Below are 20,773 nucleotides of genomic sequence, written 5' to 3'. Positions count from 1 at the left end.
GCATGTCTGCATGCGCACTGTGAGAGTGGGGAGGGCTTTCAGGTGAACACATTCCAGAGACTGGCTAGATATTCGGGTCCTGCATTCTTCCCCTCCTCTTTTCATACAAACTAAAGGAGATTCCTATTGTTACTGGGGTTTCCAGACCTATATTGAGGTACTGAATGTTCATTGCTAAATATGCATAAAAATGAAACAAATTGGGATGGTTCAATTTCAGTGGCAGGGACACTGAACTTTATGGAATGTAGAGCTGAGTATCATGGAGGTTGGTCTGCAGAATCTGCAGAGAAGGGAGAGGCTTATAACTCTACTCACCTGAATTTAGCCAGTGACGCTTTCTATCTCCTGCATCTTTCAGACTGTCACTTTCTCGAAAATGTTTCAAATGTTGAGCAGCTTTCATCAGAGTGTGTGCATCTACATGAAAACTCCATCAAAAAGAGTGGAGACACTCACCTATCAATTATCAGTTATTCAAATATTGATCATTCCATTATTGATAGAATGCATTTCTTTACAATAATTTGTTCCTTGTCTTTACCCATTGGTGAATAACTTCATTGGTTATCTTCTTCATCTTTTTGGAGAGTTGACCTATGACCCCTGTGATTCTTCTAGAGGCCGTGGCCACCAGCGGGAAGACCGACAAGTCTCCTCACGATCAGGAGATCAAGTTATTCGCCAAGGTAGGCACGCCCTCACGCAGCTGCAGAAGCAAAGGGAAGAACAGCACCCCTGCTGTGCTGGGGAAGGAATTAAAATGAGAGGCGAGCTAATTGCCAAGCGTGCTCTCCTGTGGGTCTCAGTGCGGCTCTTTATTTTTCACCTGCCTACAGGTACTCCTGCCTCTCATAGACCAGTACTTCAAGAACCACAGCCTGTACTTCCTGTCTTCTCCCAGCAACAACTTGAGCAGCAGCGGCTATGCCTCCAACAAGGAGAAGGAGATGGTCACCAGGTACCGCTGCACAGCAAATGCCACACACGTGCCGTTACGATGTTCAGGTCCAGCTGAACACTGCACACTGTTCCCATGGAGCCCTCTCCCTGTCTCTCATCTTTTCTTCCTTGTAGCGGTGTTGTTTTCACTGTGGCTTCCCTGCTCTGCTCTCTCCTCTATCTTCCAGCCTGTTCTGTAAACTGGCAGCCCTTGTCAGACACAGGATTTCCCTCTTTGGTAAGGAGATTACCAGCGATGCCTGATGCTCATCTCTTACCTGCTGTTGTATTTAACCACAGAAGGCTGTGGATTTGTGCTCAGTGTGTCTGTCCTCTCTTAGGGAGTGACTCTGCCACCATGGTGAGCTGTCTCCATATTCTGGCACACACGCTGGACACCAGGTATGGCCCCACCCCTTCTGTATATCCTTCACATTTCACTGCAGGTACAGCCCCACCCCCTCACTATAGCCCTCACATTCCACACCAGGTACAGCCCCACCCCCTCACTATATCCCTTTCATTCCACATCAGGTAAAGTCCCACCCCCTCACCTGGTATTCCATACCTGGTACAGCCCTGTCCCCTCACTATACTAAATGATTTTATATAAACGGACTAAGGTAACCCCAATACTGACCTGTCACCTGTGCCGTGCGTGGTGTCTGCTGGATCTCCTGTGGCCCACAGGACAGTGATGAAGTCGGGGTCAGAGCTGGTGAAGGCAGGCGTGCGCACGTTCTTCGAGAACGCAGCAGAGGACTTGCAGAAGACCCTGGAGAACCTGAAGCTGGGGAAGATCTCGCACTCGCGGAGCCAGATGAAGTGTGCCTCCCAGAACATCAACTACACCACTATGGCCCTGCTGCCCATCCTCACCGCCCTCTTCCAACACATCACCCAGAATAATTTTGGAGTGGATCTGCTGTGTGAGTTCTCCCAGCCAGACCCCGCCCCCTCCATAACAAACCCTGCCCACCTCAGAAAACCCCTCCCCTTCACACCAAACCGCACCCCCACCCTACCAAACCACATCTCTTCATCACCAAGCACCACCCCAATGTGTAATTTCTGAAGGTTTAATTGGACAGTGCTGTGTGTGTTTCAGTGGATGATGTCCAGCTGTCCTGTTACCGCATCCTCACTAGTCTGTACTCTCTGGGAACGGGAAAGAACATCTATGTTGAAAGGTATTTGCATTTTACATTTTTGTTATGAAGTTACAAAGTCTGTATGAGGTCACTTTATGTGTGTGTGTGTGTATGTATGTGTGTCTTTTTACAGGCAGCTCCCAGCTCTGGGTGAGTGTTTGGCGACGCTGGTGGGTGCCATGCCCGTGGCGTTCCTGGAACCCCAGCTGAACATGCACAACCCCCAGTCTCTGTTCAACACCAAGAGCCCCCGCGAGAGAGCTAGTGAGTGGCTAACACAGTGCACACATCTTTGGCCTGCATTTCATCATTGATTGCAGCACCTACTACTGCATGATATATTGCTGCACTTCCTTACGCGTGTGCGCTTGGCGTGACCTGCTTTCCCCCTGCAGTCCTCAGCATGCCGGACACGGTGGAGGAGATGTGCCCGGAGATGCCGCGGCTGGACGCCCTGATGAGGGACATCGGCGACGTGACGGAGTCGGGCGCGCGGTACAGCGAGATGCCGCACGTCATCGAGGTGGTGCTGCCCATGCTCTGCAACTACCTGTCCTACTGGTGGGCCAAGGGGCCCGAGAGCGCCGGCTGCGACTCCTCCCACTGCTGCACCACCGTCACCTCCGAGCACCTGAGCCTTATCCTGGGGAACATCCTCAAGATCCTCAACAGCAACCTGGGCATCGACTCCGCCCCCTGGATGAAGAGGATCGCCGGTGCGTGGGCCCCCAACGCACTAAACCCGTGTCTCTGATATGCCGACACGCATCTATGTATTAAATACTAAAGCCAAGCATTGTGAATAAGCCCAGAAATAGGTAGTCTGTCCATATATGAAGTACAAATGCATACTATATAACAGGGGTGTCATACTGAATCCCAAGGGGGCTGCTGTGTCTGTGGATTTTTGTGGTTTCCTTTCAGTCAGCTGCCAATTAAGGCCTTGACAACAAGGTGTGTGGATTCCTTGACCAATCAATGACTTAAATGAACCACTGCTGCCAGAAAAAACACCTTGAAAAACCAGCAGACACTGTGGCTCTCCAGGACTGGAGTCTGACAGCTGTGCGCTATAGGGATTTGGTGCCCTTCAGCAGGGGATTTCAGGCTCATTTCTGATCCAGGGACCCCCATCCAGACTCAAAGGCATCCAGCATAAGTTAAAAATGGTTATGTTTTAAACATAAAGGTTTTATATTTTGAAAACTGGGACACCCTACAGTATCTTCAAGGACTCCCAGGGGTCTGCAGACCCGCTGTTGAAAACACAGACCCTATAGCAGGTATTCGCAAACCTTCGGAAGAGTTATGCAGGGACACTTAGTCAAAAATGAAAGCTCAAAATCCGACAAGAGCGAGGGGTGGTTGGTGTTCGGTGTGGGCTGGTGGCCCCTGTGTGAATATCTTTCTGTGTCGCCGCAGTGTACGCTCAGCCCATTATCAGCAAGGCTCGGGCGGATCTGCTGAAGACCCACTTCCTGCCCACTCTGGAGAAGCTGAAGAAGAAGACGGTGAAGGTGGTGGCGGAGGAGGAGCTGCTGAAGGCCGACAGCAAAGCCGACACCCAGGAGGCGGAGCTCCTGATCCTGGACGAGTTCGCCGTGCTCTGCCGCGACCTCTACGCCTTCTACCCCATGCTCATCCGCTACGTGGACAACAACAGGTAACGCAGGTCACTCGATGGCTGGCTGCTGCTTTCTGCTACTCGAAGACCACAGGAATGTAAATATTGCTGCCATGGCCAGCGGTTTGAGCCACTCCAAATCTTACTCAAACAAAATATCTCTCACTCTTCAGGGCCATTTCCTGCTATCTAGAACAATTAATTGTACAAAATTGATTTTGGATTTCCCTTGACACATAGTTTAGTGGATACCATTAGTACCATTAGTAATAATGTTACAGAAGGATCTGTAAAGCAATATAACTGCTAATGTGAAAAAATATCGACACTGTGGACAGACTGGTCAATTTTATGGAGGGACTGATCTCTCATGGTTTGTTTTTCTCTCTCTTCTCTTCTCCAGGTCCCGGTGGTTAAAGGAACCAGACGCTGATTCCAATGCGCTCTTCAGGATGGTGGCAGACATCTTCATCCTGTGGTGTAAATCACATGTGAGGCCTCTGCTTTGCATACATTTTGAGAGCAGCTATCACAGGAGACCTTGTTTCAGTTTGTATTTTCTTATGCGTACCATCCATCCATCTTTTTCCCCCCTGTAGAACTTTAAAAGGGAAGAGCAAAACTTTGTGGTTCAAAATGAAATCAACAACCTGGCGTTCCTCACCAGCGACAGCAAGACCAAGATGTCGAAGGTGAGGTTGTGGTTTTTCGACCTTTGTTTAAACTTGGCTTGTAACAAAATGTTTGTTCTTGAACTAGGAGGCTATTGAATTCTAACTGGTTAACCCTGTTCAGCATATTCCTGCTGCTCATTCTCTTCTCTTTCAGTACCTGTTCCTTCTCCTCTTTGTTCGGTGTATTAGATGTGCCTTTTCAGCCTTCAGCATTAAATATAAAAAATGTAATTTAATGTGGTTGGGTGGCCAAGCATTGGGAATCAACCCAGAAATAGGAAGGCTGGCCAAAAATCAATGAATGGGTTTTATGGCACAAAATTATTATGTTGTTTAACTTCATTTAAACTTCATTACCATTTTTTGGGTTACAGGCAGCTTCAGAAATATAAAACCTACTAGTATTGCAAACATTTTTGAATGACCCAAGTATTGTCACATCAGAATTTGCTACAAAAAAAGACATTTTAATTTTAATATGTAATTCATGAAATTAATCAGAACTGCTATTTTTACCTTAACAATATGCTCTTTTCATCTGTATATGCATGCCATTACAGGGCTTTTGAATCTATGTGATATTACATTGAGCATGAACACAGACTTCTAATACAAGGTGGTGATTTTGCTCTTGGGCAGCAGTGTAGTATAATGGTAACCAAAAAGTCACAGGTTCAATTTCCAGGTAGGACACTGCCGTTGTACCCTTAAGGAAGGTATTTAACCTGCATTACTTTGGTATATATATCAAGCCATATAAAGGGATGCAATGTAAATGTTCTGTAAAACATTGTGCAAGTTGCTCTGGAAAGAGCGTCTGCTAAATGCCTGTAAAGTAAGTACATTTTGTTCTCTTTCCCTCACACAGTCTTTTCTGACAAAGGTACAGTCAGAGTGCATGGTCTGTCAACATCAGCACTGTCCTGTACTTTCTCGGTTTCCAGAGGATTGTGGTCTTTCCTCTGCCCACCGTTGCTTGTGTTTTGCTTCAGTGTTATGTCTGTAAAATTAGTCGGACGTATGTCAGTAGCTACCTGGTTGTGCCTTTTTACAGTATATGGCACTAGTAATAGGGGGCTTTCACAAATCTTTACACCCTTGGAGCAATCCGCTTCATTCAACCCTGGATCAAAACCAATAAAAGGGCTTCCAATACCAAAACATAATCAGTGATTGGTCGATTCAGTTTGCTCAAATGGTGTAATGCTGTATGCTGCCCTGCATTGCCTACAGCCCTTAATGAAGGCTGCGCTTCTATACATAGTCCTGGCTTTATTTAGCAGTGAACTGCATCACTGGTAGTGATATTTAGCTCTGTTTGCAGATACCACTGAAAGCTCAAGTTCTGTTGATTGATAACTATGTGGTTTGTTACAGTACTTTGTGTAAAACAGGCAAATTAGGCTGTTTTGACTGTCAGTTTGTGGTTAGATGAAAATTATTGTAATGACTGATTGCTTCCAGCTTCATCCTGAGTGAATATTCTCCCAAAGTAAATAAACATTTTATCAGATTATCACAGTTTTATTACACAATTATCTGTGTAGTTATATAAGCAGAAAACAGTGTCCTTTTTGATCCCATATCTGAGAGGACCACGAGCTGTCTTTGAGTTTGAACAGCGTTCAAAAGCAGCACCTCTCTTGACAGTCGGGGGGCCAGGATAACGAGAGACGTCACAAGAAGCGGAGAGGCGATTTCTACTCCATCCAGACCTCCCTGATCGTGGCGGCGCTGAAGAAGATGCTGCCCATCGGCCTGAACATGTGCACCCCGGGGGACCAGGAGCTCATCTCGCTGGCCAAAGTCCGCTACAGCCTGGTGAGCCGCTAGCACCACATATGAGTTACTAGTCTGGTAAAAGCCACCTTATCTTTGCTACACTTTGGTGTACCATCATAAGGAGCAAATTCTAAGTCCAGTGGCATAGTAACGGATCCATTTTGCGGCTAGACAGACAAATTTCACAAAAGTGTACAGTGGTATTGGGGTGGTGGGGGTGAATAATTCCTTTTTATTCTGGGTTCTTCACAATCAAGCTCCTTGAAAAGCCCCCCCCCCCCCCTCGGCTTCATCTCTGGCTAATCCTAGGACTTTCTCTGGTCTCTGAATGTTTTTATTCTTCCACAACAGAAAGACACAGATGAGGAGGTGAAAGAGCATTTGCGTCAGAATCTGCACCTGCGAGATAAGGTAAGCTGGAAGGAGTGTAGCAGACTGTTCTAGATTTCAGATTTTGTCTTGTTGAGGGCTGCTCCAGTGAGTGTGCTCTGTGTTTGCTTTTGTGATTGGTTGAGCGCTGTTTTCAGAGTTTTCAATGTCTTAACCTCCCAGTCAGAGGACCCAGCGGTGCAGTGGCAGCTCAACCTGTACAAAGATGTGGTGGTGAAGACCGAGGAGCCGCCTGATCCTGAGTACATTGTGGACCGAGTGCAGACCATCTCCACTGCCGTTTTCCACCTGGAGCAGGTCAGCCTCTTCTTACTCGCTCGCTGGCCAACAGGTCAGTAGTGTATGTTTGTCCCTTACTTATGCAATGTGGATCAGTACCACTTTTGTAACTTCTTTTACCTCCCTAACCACTAGGTGGAGCAGCCCCTGAGGAACAAGAAGTGTGTGTGGCAGAAGCTGCTGTCCAGGCAGCGTAAACGTGCTGTGGTGGCCTGCTTCCGAATGGCTCCGCTCTACAACCTGCCCAGGTTTAGTATCACTATTATTGTCTCTCTATGTTTCATCCATAGGTTCTCTGTCTTTGGACATTGAGTAGCTTAAACTTGCAAAACTGCTATTTGCATAATGTAATATTCATGTGTGATTTCTGGTTTTTAGCTTGCTCCTGTATTTCCTGACAGTGTAAATGTATAAAAGAGTTTTAAGGTTTTTGTATGGATCTCAGTGTATGTGTTTGTGGTCCAAAATCTTCCTTTGACTGATACAGCTGGACAACCTACCTTGACATTTCTGGAGAAAGTCCTTTCATGTGTTTTTTAACTTCCTGACTGGCTTACACGTCTGTTATTACACATAGTGCATAAACCCAGTAACAGCTTTATCTGTAGATGCAAGGATTGTTCCCTGTTGACATTCGGCAAAGGTCTTGAGGTTACTAGTTAATGGCTTGATGCTGACTTTGAATCAGCCATTTCTGTCACTCAAACCAAACCCATTTGGAGAGCAGCTGTGAATCCTGACATTCTCCTCATCCTCCTCCACCACCCATTCCAACATTCAAGCGCAATTTTGATACAGTCTAAAACCATCCTAAGTGACTGGCTGCATTAGTGTCACACACTGCTTTCCCTCCTTTTACAGTGTGATTTTCTTTGTTTGCTCTGAAATTACATCACCATCAAACCAAGCTCCCTGATAACAATAACATGACGGGAAAATTGACTAGCTTTCCAATGCCTCTAGGCAGTGATTGATTAAAGAAAAAAAGTCAAAAGTTTAAAAAGCTGTCACTGGTTAGACATGTCCATTAAAATATTATGAGACCAACAACAAAGGAAAAGGCCCACGCATTTCAGCAGAAAGCCTGTGCATTTCATCATCACGCGCTGTCGTGTGCCTTGAAGTTTGGAAAGTGAGTCCATTTTCACCACTTACTTTCTCTTTTTTCTTCAAGCGAGAAGTGCTCTTTGCTCCATTTTCTTTAAAAGTGCACCTTGCTGCCCACATTTGGGGTTAGGATAAAGAAGACATGAAAATCTATTGAGTGCTTTGGTTTTTCATTTGTGCTCAAACTCCATGAAAGTTTTATCTCCCAGTTTTATTGTCTGTTGTATGTTTTTGTATGAAATGACTTGACTGTGGGAGGGTCTATGTGGGAACCACTCATATTCATCCTGGTCAAGGTTGCTCCGGTGACACACTTTCACCCAGGTTGTAATTGGTCAGCTGTTTAGGGGGAGTCAGGGAGTTATGTTTCCGTATGCCTCTAGTAGATGTAGGTCTGTGTTAAACTGTATAGAAAATTGTCCCTCAAAAATCGCTTTTACATTATGTATCTCATTAATTTATTGAATGATTTTATTTTGTGTTCATGTGATTGGTAAGTATACTTTTATTACCTTTCTGACATTGTGTGTGTACAGGCATGGGTGTACAGACAGATGTTCCTGGCAGCTATTTGATACACCCATTGTATGGTCTGGTGCATTTCTTTGAAGAAATGCCTCCTTGCAAGCTGCCCAATCAGATTCAGCAAATGTCCCTCACTAACCACTTGGTTTCATCACTTCCTGTTCCCACTTTCTCTCTTCCTCCTTCCTCCTAACACTGCCCCTAATGTGGCCCTCCATCCCCAGGCATCGCTCAATTAACCTGTTCATCCTGGGCTACCAGAAGCTCTGGATAGAGACAGAGGCATATTCCTTTGAGGAAGAGCTAGTGCAGGACCTGGCAGTAAGTACTGCGCATGTGATGCCCTCCTGCGGGCGCTGTGAGCCCGCGGCTGCTCCCTGCACTGAATGCTGCATGAGCATGACCCCGCTCACATGCTCGACCGCAACCCCTGCCGCCTAGGCCACGCCCTCGGGCATGTCACACGGGGGCGGTCCAGACTGATCCGGGGCAGGGATGGCATCTCTCAGTGTCATGACGACAGCCCTTGTTTACGGTAAGGGGGCTGCTGCTTTTTTTAAACTGAATTTATCATAATTCATGTCATTGTCTCTATTGTGATGTGATGTTCAGTGCCACCCACACACACGCATCATTTTGTGGCAAAGAAGTTGACAAGCTTCTCCTTTTTATCTTTTATCTAACATGTAGATTATGAGCCTCTGTTTTTGTCCCAATGACATGGATCTAAAATCCAAAACGTATATCCCAGTGAGCAAATTCCAGAATCTAGACAACCACAGGGGTGGAAATATAGGTCGAGAGATGTTTTGACTTAAACAGACTAGGTTAACCCCAATATAGCTGAGGCTTTACCCGGCTATAGCCTGGCTGAATCCTAGTCGGCTAGAAAACTTTCACTTTTCAACGAAACGTAGCTGGAGTTACACCTGTTTCAACAACTTTTCACCACAAAAATGTTCGCTGGGATACAGCTCATGCTGTCATAATGTATTTAATTTAAATGCTGGGGTTTATGTGACATATACAGTACTGTATGTCAGGAAGGATTTAGTGCACATTATGTAGGTGATTAGTTGCTTCAGCTGTTTGCTTTCTCTTTGATGCGGCCAGGTTTCAGACTGGCCTTCCCCACTGATTAAGTTCAGCTGCCTCCATTTAAACTTAATGATATATAGTCTGTCCCCTTTCAGAATTTTACGCTTCTGATGAAGGCCGGACATTATGGCCAATAAGTCAACGGTATTTTATAGAAATGGATTAAATAAAATTAAATTTGTGCCTGTTCATTGATCAGTTATTCTGGCTGCATCTGCTCACAGCCCGATTTGAGAGCGGGTTCCTCCTCTTCTGCAAAGCATTGATTATCCCACTCCATTTATTGACTCTTGAGCAATAGTAGAATTCCCCATTAAAAGGAAAACATGGACCAATTTGGTTTTCTCAATGAGGATCTATTAAAATAGGCAAAATGAGACATTTCTGTTGCATTCCAAAGTTACCCCTGAAGCCCTCAAGCCCACGATGAGGGCTTTCCCTTTTGATTTTGTGCCATGATTTCACAAAACAGTAATTCCAGGGCCTGAGGGATTGAGAGGCTAAGGGGATAGTGAAAAGCAGAACTACAGAAAGGACCTTAAAATCAATTAGGTGCCAATACTTTGCCTGACCAATGAATTGCACAGTTGTATTGCATGTTTCACAAGACCTCTGAGGTTTGCAGTTTCTGAGATGGTAATCTTGGTACAAATTAAATAACATGCATTATCTGTTAAAATTTTGCTGCCACAAAATATGCAAGACATATCTGGCTATACATAATTTCCTCAATGCTTCTGTTAATAAATGCCACAGAACATAAGTGAATTATAACCACTGAGCATTTGATTTCAAGAGTTTGTGTTCGGCTATTGTATTGGCTACTATGGGATGCTGTTTGTAAAATCTTGCAAATTGCGTAACCCTACTCAATTTTTCCACATTTAGCATTGCCAAGTGTAAAAAAATGCACTACAATATTCAAATGACACTTTTTAAACATTTATACAGAAATTTCCAAGACTAATGTTGTGCATTGAAGCAAGGAAACTGCACAAATACTACTTATAATGGTATGTTTCGAATGAGAGGCAAGTATGTATAATTATAATACTGTTGTTTCTAGAAATACATACTGTATACCTGACAGTTTTTTGCCTCATTATACAAACAGAAACCTTTTAAAAAATATCATTCCTTTATGAAAAAATATATATTTTTAATTTTTTATGTCTCTGTCATTGTGAGCAAGGTGCCATTTTCTTCAGTTTTTCTGTGGTTTATATAGAATTCTGCAAACTTACTTTGGTGAACAGTTATATTGCAGCCACCCATATGGAAAGTTAGCCATTCAGGTATTGTGGTGGTTCATTGTGGTGGTGAGTCATTCTTGATTTCCCATTCTTCAAGGGCTAGTTTTGAGGGCTTATTTGAGCCACCTCACTCCTCCTAAACTACAGCTCTAAGACTTCCTCTCAGCATGTTGAACTGTAGCTATTACTGTAGCTGTGCTGGCTAGTGAGTCTTTAGGAAGCCATTTAACATACCGTCCATTGTGTTACATGAAGGTACTGCATTGCGCTATGGGACGTCCAGTGTTTTCCTTGGTTTTTGCATGCTTGCTTGCTCTGTCTCCTGCTCTACCTGCATCTGGTCCTCCCTCCTATAGAACCAGCACCGCCTCATCAAGCCATGGCAGCACAGAGCAGCTTCAACATGTACTGTTTGGACCGTATACAGTACATTGTGAATTCACCTGTTCTTGGTGGTCTGTTGTCCACCCAAATCGCAATGGGGGGGGGGGGGGGGTTGTTAGTGAGTCTTGCTGTGGTTGTCTGCTGAAATGCATTGCGTACGTGCAGTAGGTGTTGGGAGTTGGTTGAGGGTGCTGCTCTGCTAACTGCTAACTGCTATGAGTATGCCTGCAGAAGGCATGTGTCGAGGAGGAAGAAGAGGAAGAGGAAGAGTCTGAGAAACAGCCAGACCCTCTGCATCAGCTGATCCTGCACTTCAGTCACAACGCACTCACAGAGAGGAGGTGAGGAAGACATGCACACACACACACGCACACACCCACCTGAATTATTGTAGGTTTTTTTTTGCTACACAAAAAACGCATTGACGCATTCACTTTTCATATGATATAGTAACAATGCCATGTTACTATCCAGTGTGTTAATAGATTCAATGCTGTGTCCTGCATTTTTCTTTATACACCCAGCTCCCTAGATGAAGACCCACTGTATATTGCATATGCAGACATGATGGCAAAGGTATTACTCTTGTTTTTATCATTTTATGTTGCATCAGATATGTGCCAGGATTTTGTTAAACTTTTTCCACAGCACTGTTCATTCTATGGGACTAACCATTCCACTAACTTAACTTGTTTAGCAATGTTTCATTTACAGTCATAACTTTCTCTACATAAACTCTCTTCTCTGCAGAGTTGTGGAGGGGAAGAAGAAGAGGAAGAAGAAGAGAAAGAGACTACCTTTGAGGTGAGAATTATTTGGACTTCTCTCTCCCGCTTTTTCCTGTGCAGTGTCCATATGTGGGTTGTGATGTCATCATGTCCCTGAGCAGGAGAAGGAGATGGAGAAGCAGAAGACTCTGTACCAGCAGGCTAGGCTGCATGAGCGTGGAGCTGCAGAGATGGTTCTGCAGATGATGGGTGCCAGCAAGGGTACACAAAATACATAAAATCATATACGCACTCATATACTACTACAGCACACTTCATTTTTTAAGTCAAATGTCTGCATCTAACTTAAAACCAAGATGTCCATGTAAACTACCCTTGGGTGGTTGGTACTCCTTCATTTTCAGACATCAAGCAACGTAATGCTAGCACATTTTATAACCAATTATTTTATAATCATTGTTTCCCAGATAAAACAAAAAAATGTTAATTTCACATCATGAAGACATACATAATGCTTATCTAAAAGTAGTTGGTGGTAAAAACATCGGACCAATTAAGTTGTTAATGACACAGCCCTATATACACACACACATACATACGGCTTTACAGGTCTCGGTATTAACACGTCTCTCCTCTCCAATCTCAGGGCGGCTGGGTCCCATGGTAACCTATACCCTCAAACTGGGCATCTCCATTCTGAATGGAGGCAATGTGCTGGTGCAACAGGTACTCGCCCACAGGAGCCATATGAACTACAATTCCCACAGATTCTTTTGGATTATGGGGATGATGCCGAAAACAGAAGGAAATTTTGATAGATAGACTGTGATGACCTAAACATAAAACGTTTTATCTGAATGTAATATACTGTATAATGTGTTGCTTCCTAAATTTTCCCCTATGTGTATTTCCTTGAGTGACGCATTACTTGCCTTTGCAGAAAATGCTGGACTATTTGAAGGAAAAAAGGGACGCTGGCTTCTTCAAGAGCTTATCTGGACTCATGCAGTCCTGCAGGTAGCCTGTCTTTAAAAGAAGTCTTTTTAGAAGGAAACTGCAATCAATCTCCTTTATGTGGGATTTTCTATAACGGTTTCCTGTTTCTGCCTCTAATGCTGTTTCCTGTGCTTAACACTGGCAGTGTCCTGGACTTGAATGCTTTTGAGAGGCAGAACAAAGCGGAGGGTTTGGGTATGGTGACAGAGGAAGGATCAGGTGAGTGGAAACTGTCCTGCTGGCACAGGAAAGTGTTGCTCCTTTGATGATCAAGTGATAGCATCTGGGTAAAATACAGTCCTACTGGAACATCTATACAGTGGGTATCATATAGTCCTCATACAGTATTTACTGTTTTTTGAGAGTAATAGGAAATTGGTGAAATACATTTTAAAATGCATCTAATGAATATGCATGGAGTAGAAGAACAAATGCAATGGTATGGCAAAACCAGGGTAATGTGGACTACAGAATTGCATAGTGTGGTACAGGATGGTTCATTCTCACTAGCAAGGAGTCGTAAACCCATAGTGTTGGTAGTGGAAGAACTTCTTAGCAGGCTAATGTACAAGGACCCTTTTAATGGTTAACACAAGACATTCAGTGAATGAATGTGGCACCAGAGAAGTATAAAGCTGCATTCGCCCTGTGATGCAGTTTTTGTGCACGCTGTTACTGCTTGTGCTGCAGTCATTGGTCAATGTGGTCTCATTAACCTCTCATTGTCCGGCCATCCTGACAACAAACCCTCGTAGGTGTTGGGTGAGTTAGGAATCGGTACCAGGGTGAATACATCGGGGGTGCTGTGAGCCAAAACAAAGACGTAGTGTATACTGGATAAGAAACAGATGAAAACTTTTAGAAATGCAATTGTTGGTCCAGGCTGACCAACCAATGGACCAAAGCAGTGATATATTACAAGCTCTTTAAACTTTGCCAAAGTACACTTATGATTGGTTTACAACCAGTGGCAGGATGCTAAACTGTTGTGATAAGACTGTCCTGTTAAAGGATGCATTTTTTTTTATAAAGGCAGTGGAAAGATACTTTCCAAAATCCTGAAAACAGCAAGCATCTATGGATGGTAGACCATTTTTGTTTTTTTTGGAGGGGAGGGGCTAACAAATTGATGCTACTTACTTATCACTTGCTTGTGGATGAGAATCGCCTATGTTGATGAAATTATATACAGTAGCTGGCTCATTCTAAGACAATAGATAGAAGTGGCTTTTCCTTCCTCCAGTCAAACACCTGCCAATCATGCAAACTCTGTAGCACTGTAAAGTTCCTTTAACCGCATGTTCTTGTCTGTAGAGCAAACAGTCATGCCGGTTTTCACTCTTACTCTTTTTTTCTGATTGTAATTCCGTGTTTTCCCTTTGCTTACGTCTGCTTTTCTGTTTGTTTTCCATTGTGAATTTAACTCATCGGTCGCAGTCAACGTGAGTGAGCAGGGTAAATACATGGCTTAGCTCGTATCTGTTACGCAATGCTACCACTCGGAATGTTAGTATGAAACCCCCCCGGCCCAACCCCCCCCACCTCCCAGATGTGTTAACCCAATACTCCTGTGTGCAGGAAAATCTGCATGCTAAACCAAAAAACAAACGATTACTGACACACTCAAACTGACTCACTCGACTCCTGTACTAAACTAGCGCTTGTTATTTGTGTGGAAAGTGTATGTTAACAATACTAACCAGTAATATCTTCTCTGTACGTTTGTGAACAAAGGCTTTAATAAGGCTTACTCTAGCGTTGAGCACGACTGTAATAGCAAGATCTATCTGTTGCTCTTCAGCAGCAGAATTCTGATATTTTGACAAAGTCATGTGGCTGCCATCTACAGTTTTTATACTTTGAGTCCATCAGGAATTTGTTGCTAAGACATCAGCTGTGCTAGAGTAACTGATGCTCATGCAACTCATGTGGATGCACTTACCTTCTCTTGCACCGTAAGTCGCTCTGGATAAGAGCATCTGCTAAATGAATGTAATGTAATGTAATGTTACCTGCTTGTTTGGGGTTGTATTCATATTCACTGTCTGCTCTGGTCCAGTAGAAGCTCCTAATTTCATTCTCTTGTTCCACAAGGTTCCAAGGTCCTGCAGAATGATGAGTTCACGAAAGATCTCTTTAGGTTCTTACAGCTCCTGTGTGAGGGTCACAACAGTGGTATGTAACTGCTGTTATGTCTTGCTAGCCTACTTGTTGTATCTTTGGCTGAAAAGCCTGGGAAATGCTATTATTTGGTTTCTTGCTTAATATTGTGGTTCAGCAGAGGCAATGATTTGCTCTTTAAGTTGTGTGAGCTAATGGAAGCTGATTTATAGAATTTTCGAGGATAAATACATATTTCATCAATTATTGATTATTAGGCCCGTTGACCCTTGTCAAACACATGACAACAAAATGCTGTGTTCTGTAACTAATGACAACAAAATGTTGTGTTCTGTAACTAACAGAAAACAATTTACCGGTTTTTGTAATGTTTATCCCCTCCTGAACTTCTGAAAGTCTGAAGTCTTCAGCCATCCCAGTTAAGAAGTAGAATAAACTTTTTGTGTGGCATCTGTTGTATTTCAGATTTCCAAAACTTCCTACGCACTCAGACAGGGAACACCACCACCGTCAACATCATCATTAGCACTGTGGACTATCTGCTTCGCCTGCAGGTAACACATGCACACACACACGCACACACACACACACACGTGCATAACCACCCACACACCTTCTTTCCCTGGTGTTTCAAAATGGTGCAATAAACCCCACGTGGGAATTGGGCATCTCTTCCTGTCTCTTAGGAGTCCATTAGTGATTTCTACTGGTACTATTCTGGAAAGGAAATCATGGATGAGTCCGGCCAAAGGAACTTCTCTAAAGCCCTGGCTGTAGCCAAGCAGATCTTTAACTCCTTAACAGAATACATCCAGGTAATGCACACATATGGCCTGTTCTGCTCCTGAGTCTCTCATACCCAGGACTGTACAGTGTGAGAGGGACTCAACTCTTTATCACCAATTCAGTCCAGGCTACCTTCTGTTTAGCCATTTTCATTTCTGTTTGAAATTACCGGATTTGTAAAGACTCAGCCTGTTCCTAGTAGTCAAAGGAGGGTTCCTTTTTTCTTCTTTCCCCCTCTACTCTGTTTCAGGGTCCATGCATTGGGAACCAGCAAAGTCTGGCCCACAGCAGGTTGTGGGATGCAGTGGTGGGATTTCTGCATGTGTTCGCCAATATGCAGATGAAACTGTCACAGGTAATTCCATCTGTAGACCTTTTTTTAAGTGAATGAAGAGCATCCTGATTATATAACTCTGTAAAATAATTTTTTAAGACCAAAATTTCTTCATATTCCATAAATAAATTTCAGTATTCAAAGCAATATAAACCGTGCTCAGTTTCTGAGAAACTTCTGATTCACAAACTGTATCTGGAGATGATCTTAATTGACTCAATCTTTTGGGCCTGGCCTTGACTTTTCCAGACAGCCAACCCATTGCTTCGTATCATGTTGCATGAGACTAAATGCATTTTTATAATGTTTTGCAAGTGGTAAGATGTGGGTGTCCTTTGGTCTTCTGGCAGGATTCCAGGCAGATTAAGTTGCTGAAGGAGCTGATGGACCTACAGAAGGATATGGTTGTGATGATGCTCTCTCTCCTGGAGGGTAGGAGGTCTTTTGCACGTCTGCGAAACACAGGAAAACCCACAGCACCGTGCTAGTGTTTTAAAATGTTGACTGTGTGGTATACTGGCTAAGGATGTATGAAGGCCTACAGCTTGCAAGTTTAATTCTCAAACCAGGCACTGCCGATGTACCCTTGAACATATTACTTAACCTGAATTGCCTCAGTAAATATCCATATGTATAAACTGGTATTGTATGTAAAAATGTGTGCTGTGCAAGTATGTACTCTACGCCATCATATGATACAATGCTATAAGTACAGTACCTCATTGTTAGCTGTGAGAATGTTAACACATAATTTCTGACCCATGTTTCTCTCTCATAGGTAATGTGGTGAATGGGACAATTGGCAAACAGATGGTAGACACCCTGGTGGAATCATCCAACAATGTGGAGATGATCTTGAAGTTCTTCGACATGTTCCTGAAGTTGAAGGACTTGACCACTTCTGACAGTTTCAAAGAGTATGACCCAGACAGCAAGGGGATCATCTCCAAGAAGGAGTTCCAGAAGTCAATGGAGAACCAGAAGCAATACACACAGTCTGAGATCGAGTTCCTGCTCTGCTGCACCGAGGCTGACGAGAATGACATGTTCAACTATGAGGAGTTTGTGGGGCGCTTCCATGAGCCCGCTAAGGACATTGGCTTCAACGTGGCTGTGCTGCTGACCAACCTGGCAGAGCACATGCCTCACGACTCGCGGCTAGGTACCTTCCTGGACCTGGCCGAGAGCGTGCTAAACTACTTCCAGCCCTACCTGGGTCGCATCGAGATTATGGGCGGTGCTAAACGCATCGAGAGGGTCTACTTTGAGATCAGCGAGTCGAGCCGCACCCAGTGGGAGAAGCCGCAGGTCAAGGAGTCCAAGCGGCAGTTCATCTTCGACGTGGTGAACGAGGGCGGCGAGAGCGAGAAGATGGAGATGTTTGTGAACTTCTGCGAAGACACCATCTTTGAGATGCAGCTCGCCTCCCAGATCTCAGAGCCCGACTCTGTGGAGCGGCCGGAGGAGGAAGAAGAGGAGACGCACAGCATCCTGGAGGAGCTAGCCGAGGCGGAGGAGCACAGTGAGCTTGAATCCTCCTCTGCCTTCACCATGGCCTGCGTCTCGCTGAGGAAGAGTCTGTCCAACTTCCGCCAGCAGCTGACCTTCAAGAACCTGCGCAAACACTGCCGGAAGCTGAGGAAGATGAGCATCCGGGAGATGATCAAGGGCTTCTTCTACTTCTTCTGGGCGCTCTTCACCGGGCTCTTCAGAGGGATTTATGGACTGGTGTTTGGCTTCTTCCACCTGCTGTGGGCCTTCATGTTCGGCGGAGGCCTGGTGGAGGGGGCCAAGAACATGAAGGTGACGGACATCCTGGGTAACATGCCTGACCCCACGCAGTTTGGAATCCATGGCGACACAATGGAGGTGGAGAAATCGGAGAGCAGTGGGACGGCAGCAGCAGCAGACCTGGCACAGGCGGGCTCAGGGGACGCGGCTGTGGAGGCGGAGTTTATGTCGGAGCTGATGGTGCACACACACAAGAAGGAAGGGAAGCACGGCTTGGAGCCTGGCCTGGGGGATATCTCTGAGGGCGGGGAAGCCGCCTCAGCGTCCAGTGTGCCTCCCCGAAAGAAAAAATCCCAGGTCAGCTAAGTCACTGCATCTTAAGCATGTTCATTCCCACTTTTAAAATAGCTGAAAAATGCTTACGACCCTGGGCGCTAGTAAGTTGAGGAAAGCTCTAGAAATCACTTTCAAACTATTTAAAAAATCAAGTCTGTTCTCTCACATACAAGTGTCTTTGTGCCTAGAAGAATGAGGGAGTACATTCATTATTTTTTTTAATATTAAAAATTTTTAAATCCACTGTGGTATGTTGAGTGCTACCGTTGTTGGTGCTGCAGTTCTTGATTGGAACTGACAGAGAAAATTGATGCACCACCTCCATCATTGGCTAGCATTTAGTAATAAACCACAGCCAAATCCACAAAATTAAATGATACAGGCAAAGAAACGGAGCTCATCTTTGAGTGGTGGTGTAAGAGACAAATGCAAGCACAGTGGGCTCACTCTGTTTGTGTGTTACCGTGACACTGTGTGATTACTGTTTGAGATGACGCTGCTCTCTGTGCTGCAGAAGCCTGAGGAGGACCACGCAGCAGAACCAGAGAAGGCAGAGTGAGTGTTCTGCAGCAGGGCTTCTGGATCCTGGTGCCTGCTGTTGGGTTCTGACTTTCTGTGTGGTGTTGCAGCATGGAGAATGGAGAGAAGAAGGACAAGCTGAAGAAGGAGGAAGAGGTGCCAGAAGCTGAGGAGGAGAAGGAGAGGAGGCCCCCAAAGGCCAGGCATGGGCTGAAGAAGGAAGAGGCCCCAGCCTTCATGGCCAGCTTCTGCGCTGGAGTAGAGGTTTATCAGACTAAATTGCTGGTGAGTAGGAACCCTGCCTCTACACCAACTATGGTTCCATATTGAGACAGACCTACTTAACCAAAGTCATAGCACCAAAGTCACAGGTCATTTGGCGCAAGCTAACATTAATTTAAATGTAAAGGCAGGCCATTTGTACTATACAGAGGGCATGTGTGGAGATTTATTAGTAAGTATGCAATGCAGAACAGGATTTCTTGAATACAGAATATTTAGACATTCCCTTCATTGCACCAGTTTGGTAGGCTGAGCAGACATCCTCTTTTTCTTAGTCATGGAAAATCACGTCTAAAACAAACTCCATGCATTTGCATTCTCAGAACTACCTGGCCCGTAACTTCTACAACCTCCGCATGCTGGCTTTGTTTGTCGCCTTCGCCATCAACTTCATCCTGCTCTTCTACAAGGTACTGTGTCCGACTTAAAGTAGATCAAAGGTCACAAACCAGCTCTTCCTCCCTACTGGCACCTCTCTGACTCTGCCTCTTCCCTCCAGGTTACCGCAGATGAGGATGATGAGGAAGAAGACTCCTGGAATGGGGATGATGAAGAAGAGGATGATGGTGGCATGGAGTACTTTGTACTGCAGGAGAACACAGGCTACATGGCACCTACTCTGTGTCTCCTGGCCATCCTGCACACAGTCATCTCCTTGCTGTGTGTGGTGGGGTACTACTGCCTTAAGGTAACTCAAGCTGCAGGTGCACCCTTCTGCTATCAATATTCCATAGCACCATGTGCATTGAATAGAAACATTCTACCACATATTCTGTCAAATATTGACACAGGATAAGATTTGCAGTATTTCTCGTCTTTCTTTTATGGGAATGACAATCAATCTCAAGTTTCTTTTTAAAGATAGGCCCACGGAATTATGTTCCTTAAGAAAATATATGGTGTGCATTATTCTTATAATGGAATATGTAATTAGCTGTGCTGTCAGCTCCCTTTGTGAAATCACAGGACATGGGATGGAAGAGTCCCAATCATCCCTACACAAACAGTCTTATTGTTCAATGTTACAGTTCCTGGTGAGGGTGTCGAGAAGGTTGGGTTTGGGCTTGGATTAAATCCCAAGGGAACACATTCAGCCAGTGTTCTGTCTTGACTGTTCTAGGTGCCCCTGGTGGTGTTCAAGCGTGAGAAGGAGATTGCCAGGAGCCTGGAGTTTGACGGCCTGTACATCACAGAGCAACCTTCTGATGACGATATAAAAGGACAGTGGAATCGGCTGGTCATCAACACCCCGTAAGACCAGCAGAGCAATAGAACATGAGAGAGATTTCAGAGCTGTGCTTGCACAAAAAAGCTGAATAATGTAGATGTGATGTTTCCCTCCTTTCTTCCTTTGTGCAGGTCCTTTCCCAACAACTACTGGGACAAATTTGTCAAACGCAAGGTAAATTATATTCCTAAAAATTTCAGATTTTTGTATGCATGCATTTAATCTATGGAGGAAATACACATCATGCTGCAGTGAAAGTACCTCTGCCTTGCCTGTAGAATCTAAGAACAAAATAATGTTGACAAGGCCTTTAAGCCAATAAAGGCTTATTATCTTTCCTATGGTCAGCAACCCAGGTCTTGAAGACTCTTAAGGGTCTCTCCAGCCCTCAGGTCTGCCTAGTTATCCTTTGTATTAATGCTGAAACTTACTGTGAAGAAATAGTTCCTATTATTAGTGTGCAATTTACATTTTAATAATTTCCACACAAGGCCCTATGTTTC

The 20,773-nt window shown here is 44.5% G+C and overlaps 1 protein-coding gene across 4 annotated transcripts in view; it reads left to right on the top strand.

Annotated features, from left to right (window-relative positions):
• LOC135257178 (ryanodine receptor 3-like) overlaps positions 1–20,773 on the top strand; it is an 86,431-nt gene that overhangs the window by 61,608 nt on the left and 4,050 nt on the right. The window contains exons 59-95 of one of the 4 annotated variants that reach the window (XM_064339658.1): positions 622–689; positions 840–961; positions 1,131–1,180; positions 1,284–1,344; positions 1,633–1,871; positions 2,051–2,132; positions 2,227–2,357; positions 2,489–2,809; positions 3,516–3,756; positions 4,121–4,208; positions 4,317–4,409; positions 5,260–5,274; positions 6,042–6,212; positions 6,525–6,584; positions 6,726–6,860; positions 6,978–7,090; positions 8,699–8,795; positions 11,441–11,550; positions 11,734–11,785; positions 11,960–12,013; positions 12,099–12,198; positions 12,584–12,663; positions 12,878–12,954; positions 13,079–13,152; positions 14,371–14,388; positions 15,028–15,108; positions 15,520–15,608; positions 15,741–15,869; positions 16,091–16,195; positions 16,525–16,606; positions 16,953–18,262; positions 18,756–18,796; positions 18,871–19,045; positions 19,366–19,452; positions 19,542–19,730; positions 20,163–20,293; positions 20,402–20,444. In XM_064339658.1, coding sequence (XP_064195728.1) covers positions 622–689; positions 840–961; positions 1,131–1,180; positions 1,284–1,344; positions 1,633–1,871; positions 2,051–2,132; positions 2,227–2,357; positions 2,489–2,809; positions 3,516–3,756; positions 4,121–4,208; positions 4,317–4,409; positions 5,260–5,274; positions 6,042–6,212; positions 6,525–6,584; positions 6,726–6,860; positions 6,978–7,090; positions 8,699–8,795; positions 11,441–11,550; positions 11,734–11,785; positions 11,960–12,013; positions 12,099–12,198; positions 12,584–12,663; positions 12,878–12,954; positions 13,079–13,152; positions 14,371–14,388; positions 15,028–15,108; positions 15,520–15,608; positions 15,741–15,869; positions 16,091–16,195; positions 16,525–16,606; positions 16,953–18,262; positions 18,756–18,796; positions 18,871–19,045; positions 19,366–19,452; positions 19,542–19,730; positions 20,163–20,293; positions 20,402–20,444 — 5,114 coding nt within the window. The remainder of the gene's footprint in view (positions 1–621; positions 690–839; positions 962–1,130; positions 1,181–1,283; positions 1,345–1,632; positions 1,872–2,050; positions 2,133–2,226; positions 2,358–2,488; positions 2,810–3,515; positions 3,757–4,120; positions 4,209–4,316; positions 4,410–5,259; positions 5,275–6,041; positions 6,213–6,524; positions 6,585–6,725; positions 6,861–6,977; positions 7,091–8,698; positions 8,796–11,440; positions 11,551–11,733; positions 11,786–11,959; positions 12,014–12,098; positions 12,199–12,583; positions 12,664–12,877; positions 12,955–13,078; positions 13,153–14,370; positions 14,389–15,027; positions 15,109–15,519; positions 15,609–15,740; positions 15,870–16,090; positions 16,196–16,524; positions 16,607–16,952; positions 18,263–18,755; positions 18,797–18,870; positions 19,046–19,365; positions 19,453–19,541; positions 19,731–20,162; positions 20,294–20,401; positions 20,445–20,773) is intronic. The other 3 variants (XM_064339659.1, XM_064339662.1, XM_064339660.1) reach the window with 3 other exon arrangements.

This window comes from Anguilla rostrata, chromosome 6 (genome assembly GCF_018555375.3).
Source record: "Anguilla rostrata isolate EN2019 chromosome 6, ASM1855537v3, whole genome shotgun sequence".
NCBI classification, from domain to species: domain Eukaryota; kingdom Metazoa; phylum Chordata; class Actinopteri; order Anguilliformes; family Anguillidae; genus Anguilla; species Anguilla rostrata.
The sequence above is the reverse complement of the archived record's forward strand: the minus strand, read 5'-3'. Positions and strand labels throughout refer to the sequence as shown.